This window comes from Acomys minous (genome assembly GCF_964271855.1).
Source record: "Acomys minous genome assembly, chromosome: 17".
NCBI classification, from domain to species: Eukaryota; Metazoa; Chordata; class Mammalia; order Rodentia; family Muridae; genus Acomys; species Acomys minous.
In genome coordinates, this window is record NC_140500.1 from 31,566,212 (window position 1) to 31,579,254 (window position 13,043).

At 48.0% G+C, this 13,043-nt stretch overlaps 1 protein-coding gene across 2 annotated transcripts in view; it reads right to left on the reverse strand.

Moving 5' to 3' along the window:
* IRAK2 (interleukin 1 receptor associated kinase 2) overlaps positions 1 to 13,043 on the reverse strand; it is a 57,213-nt gene that overhangs the window by 22,851 nt on the left and 21,319 nt on the right. For both annotated transcript variants that reach the window (XM_084766463.1, XM_084766462.1), the window contains exon 3: positions 4,820 to 4,963. In XM_084766463.1, coding sequence (XP_084622589.1) covers positions 4,820 to 4,963 — 144 coding nt within the window. The remainder of the gene's footprint in view (positions 1 to 4,819; positions 4,964 to 13,043) is intronic.

Here is a 13,043-nt window from a genome sequence, read left to right on the forward strand (position 1 = left end):
ATGCCACTTTGCAGCAAGGACTTGAGTATGCATAGACTCTGGTACCCTCAGGAGTCCTGGAAACAGCTCCTCGGTGGCCACTGGGGCATCAGATGTCAGATCATCACTGAAGCTGGCGGACAGCAGCATGAATACTCTACGCTTGGGGCCGGTGTTGTTTGTTTGTTTTTTGGTTTTGGCTGATTGGTTGGGTTTTTTGTTTGTTTGTTTTTGTTTTGTTTTTTATTTATTTGGTTTTTCAAGACTGGGTTTCTCTGTGTAGCCCTGGCTGTCCTGAAACTCACTCTATAGATCAGGCTAGCTCTCTCCCAAGAGCTGAGATTAAAGGTTTGTGCCACCAACACCCGGCCAGTTTCCCATTTTTAAATGTTTTGTTTGTTTGTTTGTTTGTTTGTTGTTTTTGTTCTTTTTTTTTTTTTAATTATCTGGCACATGCCTTTAATCCCAGCACTTGGAAGGCAGAGGCAGGCGGATCTCTGTGAGTTTGAAGCCTGCCTGGTCTACAAAGAAAGTCCAGGACAGCCAGGGTTCTGTTACACAGAGATACCCTGTCTCGGAAAAACCAAAATATAAAAATAAATAAAAAATTGTCTAAGCCTTTCCCAGATGGTGGGGCAAGGACGAGTAACGCGGGTGATGAAGTAGCCATGGGCTGTGTATGCCACCTGGACAACAGCACAGAGCCTTCAATGCACTGCTTTCATTGTATAGACACCGCAGATTCGTGAAAAGAAACATCACATGCGCGCACACACCACACCATAACACACACACACACTACACCAAACTCTACACATCACACACACCCCTACACCATACCATACACACACACACAACCTACACCACACCAAGGCACATCACACACACCACACCTATAAAGCACACCAAACTCCACACATCATGCAAATACACAATCCACACTATACCACACGCGCGCGCACACACACACACCACACCTCCCACACACAGTGCACCACAAACACTACACACACCGCAGGCACTGTCACCATAGCTGGCTCACAGGAGCCTAGTGTATGGCTTTCAGCCTGCTGAGTGTTACCCAGGCTCATGGAAGGACAGGAACACCCTTTGGGGCCCATTCATCTCAACACAAAAGTCTTCAAAACAAAACCCTCAGACAAATCCCAGCTTCCCTGGACAGCACATGAGCCTGGAATCTGGGGCTTTCCCAGGGCTCACCGGGCCTCAATAGGAGACGGAAAGAATGGCTCTTCTTGTTTCAACTACGAAAACAAAAGAGCAACTTCCGCTTCTGTGGGAAGGACTGCAGGGACAGCCCAGTGACTAGGCACACCTGCTTCCCAGGGCCACCCAGAAAAGTGAGCCATACAAAAGCTGACAGAGGTGAAAGTACAGAGAGGGGCACCCGTGAATTCCCCCCCGTTTCCCACCACCACCACCCACCCTCTCAGTCTCTCTCCCTTTAGCAAAGAAACAGCAGTGTGGCATGGTTCTAAGGACCCGGTTACCTGTTAGTAATTAGAGTTCCCAGCTTAGCATGTTTTTTCTCCTTCCTTCAGTGTCTTTAGTAACAGGAAATAGTCCTTGGCCTAGCTCTAACTGCCTCCCCAGCACCCTCTGTCTCTCTCCCTGTCTCTGTCTCTCTGTCTCTCTGTCTCTGTCTCTCCCTTTCTGAGACAGGGTCTCACTACGCAACCTGGCCTGGAACTCGATATAAAAAACTCCAAAAGGCACAAGGTCCTTGGGCCCACAGTCTAACTCCAAGTGTGACCTAAAACACACTAGATCCTTCCCTAACCCCTTAAGCTATAAGATTAATTATTTTTTTCCTATTCTTTCCTTCTTTTTTGTTATGTGTTTGTTTGTTTGTTTGTTTGTTTTGAGACGAGGTTTCTCTGTTTAGTTCTGGCTGTCCTGGAACTCACTCCGTAGACCAGGCTGGCCTTGAAGTAGTAGTGCCACCACCACCCAGCAAGAACCTGTCAGGACAGGACAGCCAGCCCTAACCTGATGGCACTGTGTTTATCCCTGCCCAGAGTGGTCTGCACTGGCCCAGTCATGCTCACACCTGAGTGATAATTTACACAGGCCCCCTGTGATGACTGAAGACACTTACTATGGACTCAGGCTCCCATAAGGGCCTGGGATGCCTGGGAGATCATAATGGGCTGCAGGTGAGATAAGAGGACAACGGGCTATGAGGCAGAGACAGCTGCCTCTGCTTCTGTGCAGCCTGCCTATTGACGTGCAAAAGGGAAGAAAAATAAGAAACAACTGAGGGAAACAAAACAATTTTCCAGCCTTGCCCTGGATTCCATGGACAGCTGTAATGCACATCTTTCTGATGTTAAAACCTCACCTGAACCCCACTTCCGCTCAGCACACTGTTTGGCTCTAAGGCTGTATCCTTCTGCTAGTGGTAAGAATAGATTCATTTCATTTAATTTTTTGTTTGTTTGTTTGTTTTTGTTTTTCGAGACAGGGTTTCTCTGTGTAGCCTTGGCTGTCCTGGACCTGCTTTGTAGACCAGGCTGGCCTCGAACTCACAGCGATCCACCTGCCTCTGCCTCCTGAGTGCTGGGATTATAGGCGTGTGCCACCACGCCCGGCTTCATCTAAATTTTAATTGAGCCTAACTCTCTGGTTTCCTCCCAGCGGATTCAGATGCCTTATGGAACAGGTCACATGTACTTTGCAAAAGAGTTTCAATATATTCACACCTTAAACTTTATTGTGACAATTATCACCAGGAAATTTCCAAAGGTGCACTGTGTTTAAGTATGTCTAAAATAAAACTGCCCAGGCTCAGACTCTAGAAGTTTGAATAAGACTGGCTACTGAGTTGTTTTGAACCAGACCTCTTTCTTGCCTCACATAGACTGTGACTTGCAACCTCTGGACTTGGCAGAGACCCCCCATGGAAAGCAGGTTGGCCTGGAAATTGCATTCACCCTCCTGCTTCTGGCTCCACCCAGCTGAGGTGCCTGATTCCCTGCAACAGGAAGCAATGGGCTCTGGCCTCACGCTATTTACAGACGGAGGAACTGAGCAATGAGTAAGACGAGTGAGTCACAGGTGGGTCAGCCTCAGACCCAAGCCTCTAAGGATGGCTTCTCCATGCAGGGCTGGCTAGCTTCAGAGCTCTCAGTGAGCTGCATTTCCTGGGTCTGGGGTCTTGAGCTTGCAGGCCACAGGCTACAGGAGAGGAGAACAGAGCCCTGGGGGAGGGAGTCTTTGCTGGCTGCCCTCAGGTCATCTGGCCGACTGAGCCAGGCGGTGGGGGTGCACGCCTTTAATCCCAGGACTCTGGGAGGCAGAGGCAGGCAGATCACCAGCCTGGTCTACAAAGTGAGTCTGGGACAGCCAAGATAACACAGAGACCCTGTCTCGAAAAACAAAACAAAACAAAACACAAAAACAAAACAAAACAAAACAAAACAAAAAGGTGGGGGGAACTGGAGAGATAGCTCAGAGGTTAAGAGCACGACTGCTCTTCCAGAGGACCTGGGTTCAATTCCCAACACCCACAAGGCAGCTCACAACTGTCTATAACTCACACAGACATGCATGCAGGCAAAACACCATTGCACATAAAATAAAAATAAGTAAATTTTTTTTTAAAAAAAGAAACACTATAATCTCAGCACTGGGGAGGCAGAGGCAGGTGGATTGCTGTGAGTTCAAGGCCAGCCTGGTCTACAAAGGGAGTCCAGGACAGCCAAGGCCACACAGAGAAACTCTGTCTCAAAAATAAATAAATAGGGGGCTGGAGAGATGGCTCAGAGGTTAAGAGCACTGACTGCTCTTCCAGAGGTCCTGAGTTCAATTCCCAGCAACCACATGGTGGCTCACAACCATCTATAATGTGATCTAATGTGCACTCTATACATATTAAATAAATAAATCTTAAAAAATAAAACAAACCTAAGAGAAATTTTAAAAATAAATAAATAAATAAATAAATAAATAAAAAAGAAACACTTAAAATCAATAATCTGGCCGACTGTCCCACAGCTGTAGCCTGGGCACACATATACTGTATCCTGCAAGGCCCTGGGACACCAGCATATGCTTTATGAGTGGTAGGAGTGCTCAAGTCCCATGATTTAAGTTGCCTTGAGCAAATCCTTATTGTTTTCTTTTGATGAAAATGATTGGGGTGGGGCAGGATGGCTCAGTGGTAGAGCACTTACCATGTCTGCCTAAAGCCCAAGGTCTCATCTTCAGTTTTTCCTTCCCCCTCCAAAAATGGTATTTATAAACTTAACACATTTAAGGACTGGGGGATTTTGATGCTGAGCACTGAAGCTAGTCCCTGTGCCTGCCAAGCCAACGCTCTGCCATGGGTCACAGGGATCCCTGCCCTCAGCCTCTGAGCGAAACCCAATTACAGCCACCCAGTTATATAACCCAGAATAGGGTTGAAATCCCAACCCTCCTGCCTCAGATTCTCAAATAGCTGGGATTCCAGGGATACACCACCACATCTAGATATTTTCCCTTTTCTAATTCACTGTACAATGTGCTCTGATGCACACACATACCCTCAAAAGAAAAAAAAAATAACTTAAAATAATCTATGGGGCTGAAAAGATGGCTCAACAATTAAGAGCACTGGCCGCTCTTGCAGAGGACCTGGATTTGGTTCTCAGAACCCACATAGTGGCACGCTACCATCCCTAGGGGATTCTAGGGGCCCTGATGCCCTCTTCTGCCTCCATGGGCACTGTAGGCAAGCAGTCTATATGCATGCATTCAAGCAAAACAGCCATACACATAAAATAAAAATAAATAAATCTAAAACTCAGAAGAGGAAGAGGAAGGGAAGGGAGAGCACCTGTATCCAGAAAGGAAGCCGGCTCCAAAAGCTGCTTCTTTTCCTGCTCAATCTTGAGGTTTCTTCTAGAAGTAGCCACAGGCCCTGGTCTCACAACCTCTGGTAAGGACGGGAGGGGAGATGCACTGTCAGGAACCAGCTTCCCTGGAACAAGGCATAAAAGACATTGTTACTTCCATGACCGGGGAAGCCATGGAGAGGAAGGTCTGGGAGTCAGAGACTTGGGGTTCAACCCTGGCCCCAACAAAAACTCTCACTGCACTTCATGAGCTTTTTCCTCGGGGTCATGGCCTGCCCATCTGTCTACTGGGGTGACGGGCTGTGACAATGACACATGGTATGGCTCTGACATTTTGAAACACACACACACACACACACACACACACACACACACACACACACACACACAGTTTCTGACTAGGCTAGTTGTGTAGCTTCAGAAAAGTCACTTTCCATCTGTGAACCTCCTACAAGATGGAGACCATTAGAGCTAGAGAGATGGCTCAGTGGTTAAGAGCCACTGGTGATCTCCCAGAGGACCCAAGTTTGATTCCCAGCAACCCATATGGTAGTTCACAAATTGTAACGGTAGTTCTGGGGGATCCAACACCCTCTTCTGGCCTCTGCAGGCACCATGCATGCAGGTGGCACACATACATATATGCAGGCAAAACATTCATACACATAAATACATCTTTTAAAGTAAATAAATCAAAAGCAAATGGAGACCATGAAGATAATGCCAGCTTGTCTCCTTCCCAGGGCTGCTGGGAGCTGAGACGTGAGAGCCCAGGTGTGCAAGGGCTTTTGAGAAAGGCAGTACAGTTTCCCGAATGTATAGGCAAGTTGAAGACATCCATCTGGGAGTTCAGTGTGGCTCAGGGTGAAAACACCTACCCAGCATGTATAAGACCCTGGGTTCCAGGAGCCACAGGTACCAAAATCCTGGCTGTCCTGCAAAGTCACTTTTCCACTTCACACAGGCCCCACCCAGCATGCACACAACTGTACAGCTCATCTCTAAACAGCTTTGGGGATTCGCTGAGGATCACAGAGGCCAGGGTTATTGGGCTGGCAGCAGAAGTCACCTACCCTAAGAGACCTCACTTCTGCTTAGCATGAGTTTGGAGAACCCCAAAGATGTTGGGAGGTCTCTTGCATGCCAGGTCACATTCAGATCCCAAAGCAGTACTGTCAAACAGCTTTCTCTTCCACTAACACCCAGACTTACCCTTCCCGCCTCCAGCCCACCTGCCCTTCCGTTGTCACCAGGCAGCAGGAGACTGAACTATATACGTCTCATCTCATCCTGGCCACATCTCATCCTGTTGCTCAAAGGGGAACACTATGGCTCCTCAGTGCCTGGATAAGGTCTAAACTCCTTGGTCTGGATTCTTCAATATTCCTGCTTCTGATAAAAACCCAACTTGTAAGAGATGTGGATGTAACTCAAAGGTGTTAGAGCAGTAACCAGTGTGTGCGCGAAGGCAAAGAACCAAGGCCACAGTCCTGGGCTCAAGGTCCTTGGCTCTCCATTGGTTTGGAGTAGACCCATGTGTGAAACAACAAGACTGAAGGCCCATAGGGAATCTGACACGCTCTTCTATCTTTCCCCAGCACTGTGCACACATGCGGCCATGGGCAAAACACCAAAATGAACCAGCCATGGCTGCACTCGTCTTTAACACCAACATTGAGGAAGCAGAGGATCTGGACAAGTTCTAGGCCAGCCAGAATTACACAATGATACCTTGTCCCCAAAACAAAACAAAACAAAACCAACAACACATACATATCAAAAAAAAAAAATCTTGTGCACTGGAAAGCTGGCTCACTGTAGGGGTGTGCACTGCTCTTGCAGAGGACCCAAATTAGGTTACGAGCATTTGTGCGTAACTAGATACAGGGGATATAATATCTCTGGCCTCTGAAGGCACCTGCACCCGTATGCACACACACACACACACACACACACACACACACACACACTCTCTCTCTCTCTCTCTCTCTCTCTCTCTCTCTCTCTCTCTCTGTTCAGTTATTCCATTTCTCAGCAGCACCAGGCTGAGCTGGAGTGAAAGAATCCGAGCGCCATTTGCTCCACGTGATAAATGGAGTCTCTCAGAACAAAGCACCGTTGTGGTAGTCATTTTGCGAACCCAAGCTCTGCCAAAGCTTTTCCACAACAGAGAACATTCATCTGGCACTATGCTTTCATGAAAGCTGGTAGATATACTTAACTTCCACAGCAAGTTCCCTGCATTTAATAGAATTACTTGCATGCATGCATTTACTTTTTAAAATATCTGTCAATGGGGCTGAGGATGACAATCAAGCCCTCAAATATGCTGGGCAGGCACTCTGTCACTGAGGTGTACCCCAACACTCTCCCACTGCATTTTAATCATCTCTAAAAGCTACGCATGTTGGCTCGTATTTATACTCCCAGCACTCAGGAGGCTGAATTCAGAGATTCAGAGTTTAAACCCTGCCTGAGCAGTTTAGTGAGCTTGTTTCAAAATAAAGGGGCAGGGGCAGGCTCCAGAGGCCAAATTTAGGTTGTTAGGTTAGAGGCAAGCACCCTTGCCCACTGAGTCAGTTCACGAGCCCACATTCCTCTTTAAAATAAGCCTGTCTTAGGCCTGGCATGGTGGTGCATGCTTTTAATGCCAGCACTCAGGAGGCAAGGGCAGGTGGACCTCTGTGAGTTCAAAGCCAGCCTGGTCTACATAGGAGTTCCAAGACAGCAAGGGCTACATAGTGAGACCCCAACTTGACCAACAAAATCCTATGGATTGCTCAGCTCCCAAACTGAGCTAGGGAGTGGAAGACAGAAGCCCTAATTGTTCACTGAACTCTGTTCTGAATCATCTTTAAAACTTTTTAACATCTTTGTGGTAGCCAATAGATAGATGGCTTGCAGCCAGCAAGATGGCTCAGAGGATAAAGATACCTACAGCTAAAACAAACCTGAGTTTGATCCCTGGGCCCACATGATAAAAGGTGACACAGACTACTGCAAGCTGTTCTCTGTCCTTCCCATGCATCCCATGAAACATGCATGCATGTGTGCACATGCACACACACACACACACACACACACACACACACACACACAATAAATACATGTACAATATTTTTAAAATATATGACTTGGGGCTGGAGAAATGGCTCAGAGGTTAAGAGCACTGGCTGCTCTTCCAAAGGTCCTAAGTTCAATTCCCACCAACCACATAGTAGCTCACAACCATCTATAATAAGATCTGGTGCCCTCTTCTGGCCTGCAGGCATACATGCAGGCAGAACACAGTATACATAATAAACAACTAGACATAGTGACACACGCCTTTAACCCCAGCACTCCGGAAGCAGAGGCAGGTGGATCTCTGTGAGCTCAAGGCTAGCCTGGTCTACAGAGCAAGTTCCAGGACAGCCAGGGCTACATATCAAGAACCTGTCTCAAAGCCGGGCACGGTAGTGCACGCCTTTAATTCCAGCATTCAGGCAGATCTCTCTGAGTTAGAGCTCTGTCTACAAAGTGAGTCCAGAACAGCTAAGGCTACACAGAGAAACCCTGTCTCAAAAAACAAACAAAAAAAGTTAAGAAAAGTCAGAGACAGGCCGGGCATGGTGGCGCACGCCTTTAATCCCAGCACTCGGGAGGCAGAGGCAGGCGGATCGTTGTGAGTTCGAGGCCAGCCTGGTCTACAAAGTGAGTCCAGGATGGCCAAGGCTCCACAGAGAAACCCTGTCTCAAAAAACCAAAAAAAAAAAAAAAAAGAAAAAAAGAAAAAAGAAAAAAAGAAAAGTCAGAGACAGAGATGAGCAGAAAGGATTTTCAAACACTCAAGCTGGGTGGGCTTAGGAACAAGAACATCAATCCATCCATCCAGGGAGCAAGCACAGCGAGGGGCCATCTGTGGCTCCACCCATGATAGCCCAGAGAACTAACCAGTCTCATAGCAATTACCTCAGCCTTTGTCTTGTTCCCACCAAGGCCCTATAAAAACCTCTAGAGAAGTAAGATTTTTTTTTTTTGTTTGGTTGGTTTTTGGCTTTTGGTTTTTGGTTTTTGGAGACAGGGTCTCTCTGTGTAGCCTTGGCTGTCTTGGACTTGCTCTGTAGACCAGGCTGGCCTCGAACTCACAGCGATCCGGCAGCCTCTGCCTCTGCTGAGATTAAAGGTGTGTGCCACCACACCCAGCCCTAGAGAAGCAAGTTTGACAGCATTTTCCTCTCTTGGAAAGCCACCCCCTCTGAGGAGTTTCTCTTACTGTTCCTCAATTTCTCATGATTCTGCATGTCTTTCTTTTTCCTAGATTTATTTTTATTTATATGTATGCACGTCTGCCACATATGCACAGTACCCAAAGGGGCCACAAGAAGGAGTCAGAGCCCCTGGAGCTGGAATTACAGGCAGCTGTGAGACACCCAATGTGGGTGCTGGGAACTGAACTTAGGGCCTCCAGGAAGCACTCTTAACCCCTGGGCCATGTCTCCAGCACTGCTCCTTCCTGTTCTGGTCATTTAGGAAATGTGCTTTGTTTTTGTTTTAAAATAATTTATTTTTATCTTATGTGCATTGGTGTTTTGCCTGCATGGATGTCTGTGTGAGGGTGTCGGATTCCCTGGAACAGGAGTTACAGACAGACAATTGTGAGCCACCATGTGGGTGCTGGGAATTGAACTCAGGACCTCTGGGAGAGCAGTCAGTGCTCTTAACCACTGAGCCATCTCTCAGTCCCCGTGTTTTGTTTTGTTCTGGTTACTATGTTGTTATCTGGGTTAGAGTTTTTGGTTTTTGTTTTGTTTGTTTGTTGAGAAAGGGTCTCTTGTAGTCCAGGTTGGCCTCAAATCAACCGTGGACTGAGAGCAAAGTCCCAATCCTTAATGCCTCCACTCACAAGTACTGGGATTAGGGAATGGTGCTTGTTGGGTCATGACACCTGGAATGCAGTCTCTAAACCAGCCACTTCCCCACAGCAGCCAAACCACATAGTCTGTGCCTTGTAGATTAAGCTGGCTTTGAAGGCCAGGAAGAGAACAGACAGTCTTTGTAAGAAAATGTCAACAAAAACCATTTGCTGATTTTCATGGGCACACCTGCCACCAAACTGCCGAAACAGGGAGTAACCAGAAGGCGATACTAAGCTGTCCCCAGAAGGCAGGCCCTCTTACCCACCTCTCACCCAGCCTCCACTCCCTGCCAGGGACGCTGTCTCCCGTGTGTTGTTCCTCTCTCCCCAGACAGCTGGAGGGGAGGTCCCGTGGTCCTCAGAGGGCATACCAGAAGCGCCTCAAGACAGGTGTGCGAAGCAGAAGGGCCATGGTGTGTCCCCGGTAAATAACCCTCAGGTTGAAGCCACACCCACAACAGTGGGAAATGACACCCCACCTGTCCCCACACTGCTTGTGGGCCCAACACCCACAAGCACCATTTTTTTTTACATTTTTTATTTATTAATGTACATAATGTGCACACACCAGCATTTGAGAGAGAGGGGGGAGAGAGAGAGAGACAGACAGAGAGACAGAGAGAGAGAGAGAGAGAGAGAGAGAGAGAGAGAGAGAGAGAAAGAGAGAGAGAGAGAATAAGGACATGAGTATGTATCATGGAGCTTGTATAGAGTTTGAGGTCGTCTCTTTGTTTTTTTTCCACTGTGTATACCAGGCTAACCAGCCTGAGGCTTCCAAGAATTTTCCTTTCTCCAGACAGTAGAGGCGTTTTCTTCTTCTTCTTCTTCTTCTTCTTCTTCTTCTTCTTCTTCTTCTTCTTCTTCTTCTTCTTCTTCTTCTTCTTCTTCTTCTTCTCCTCCTCCTTTTTTAGACAGGATTTCTCTGTTACACAGAGCCCCGGCTGTCCTGGACTCTCTTTGTAGACCAGGCTGGCCTTGAACTCACAGAGATCCACTTGCCTCTGCCTCTCAGAGTGCTGGGATTACAGGCGGGCGTCATTAAGCCTGGCTGAGGCATTTTCTTGACCGCAGCCTGGCTCAGCTTCAGTTTCTTCATCAGTAACATGGAGGCCAAGGGTCAGCCCATCCTTACTTAACTTCCACATCCTATTCCTGGTGACGTTGTCCTTTCTCCTGCTGCTGGGAATGGAAGCAGTGCTTGGCACTGAGCCACATAGCCCAGCCCCTACGGATTTTTGGTTTGTTTAATACAAATCTGTGTCTCCCTGTGCATGTATATTTGGTGTGGACATCAAGGGTCCCAGCACTCATGGCCGCCCTTTGCAAGCCCCACCCATAAGGTACACAAAAGTTTCATTATGTTTTCATTCCACAGAGAGTCCATCTTTTCTCTCTCTCTCCTGTTCTTTCCACGGTGACACGCCACAGCCTGCACCTGGCCGTGTGTCACATGGAAGTGCGCAGGGTTGGGGTGGAAGGGGGGGAAAGGGCAGCATGTAAAGACCTGGAAGGAACCTGGCAGTACATTTGAGGTTAACACTCCCGCAACCACATAGAGACGCCTAGTGACACTCGGAGGGCCACACCCAGCCACAGATGTCAGCTGACAGGCCAAGGTCAGGCTCCACTACGTCAGGCCCCATCAGCTTCCTGAGAAATCCCCGGCAGGGTGAGCTTTGGGTTAGATCAAGCTGTACACATGCAAATGATAAATAGCCCTTGTAAGGTTCAGACGTCTGGGCTGAGGATACCTCTCAGAGGTCACACATCCCCAACATCAAAATAAGTAAATAAATAAAACATTTAAAGAAAGACAGAAAGGAAGGAAGGGAGGGAGGAAAACATTAAACACCCCAATTTGTCCTGCCCGGTGGCCCCTGCACCATGTGGCTCAGAAGGTACTAGACTGTGCCAAGCAGTCTTGCTCTTTTCCACTGTGAAAACCAAACGGGAGAAAACCTGGCCTCTCTGTTTCTGTTCCCAGGAACTCAGATCAGTCTACAAACCATCCCACCCACTCATTCAGCCACCAGGAAGATGGAAGATACTGGAGAGATGAAAATAGAACACCACAAGCCCAGAGGTTAAGAGCCGGTGGGTGAGAGTTTTACCTCACCCAGAGCAAGCTGGTGATAGAATTCCCCTGGACAGCCTCCCACTGCTGGGGCCACTACTCTTTTTCCCCTTAGAGATTAAATTATCAAGGGCATCCGGCACATGTACTGATTCAAAGTCATAAAATCCAAAGGCAGTGGGTGCTGGAGAGATGGCTCAGCAGTTAAGAGCACTGTCTGCTCTTCCAGAGATCCTGAGTTCAGTTCCCAGCAACTACATGGTGGCTCACAACCATCTATAATGAGATCTGGTGCAGGATGCATGCAGCAGAATACTGTATATGTAATAAATAAAATAAATCTTTTTTTTTTTAATCCAAAGGCAGAGTGTGGCCAGAGGTGTAGACCTGGGATGAACAGACATAGCTTTCCCAGTCAGCTGGAAGCCAGTGTGGGGTCTCAATCCTCGAGGCTTCCTGCACCCTCCAAGGAAGGTAACAGTAATCCTAACTGCAGAGCTCTAAAAGCACGGCAGGTCCTAACGAGATGAGACAGAAATGAGACCCAGCTGGCCAGGAACCACGCACCACACAACACACAGCCCCAGGCCCAACAACCTGGACCTGAGCTCAGGAGGCGCAGGCGTTCTAAGCTGCCTCTGCTACACGGTGCCCTTGAGAACTCAGGCTGGACCACATGAGCCCACACGTGGCAGACTGGACGAGAACTACCCCCAATAACCTCCAGCAACTGAAGACGCGGTACCCAGTTGGTGGTGCTTTTGGAGAGGCTTAGGAGGCCGGGCCTTGTTAAAGGAAGTACATCACTGAAGGTTGGCTCGGACAGATTAAAGACTCATGCCCCTGCCAGTTGGTTCTCTCTGCTTCATGTTAGTGGTTCAATACGGAAGCTCTCGGCTTCCTGCGCCATGTCTGCCTGACGCCGTGCCCGCCCCGCTCCCCTTGCCAGATCCTCATCCCTCTGCAGAAACTCGAATTCTTCTTCTCCTTCTTCTTCTTCTTCTTTTTGTTGTTGTTTTTCCAAGACACTGTTTCACTATGCAGTAGTCCTGGCTGTTCTGGAACTCTCTTTGCAGACCGTGCTGCCTTAGAACTCACAGAGAGATCCACCTGCCTCTGCCTCGCGAGGGCTGGGACAAAAGGCGTGCGCCACCACAGCCGGCTGACTCTTGCTTCTTTAAGCTGTCTTGGTCACAGTGTTTGATCACAGCAACAGAAGAGTAACTAACAGACC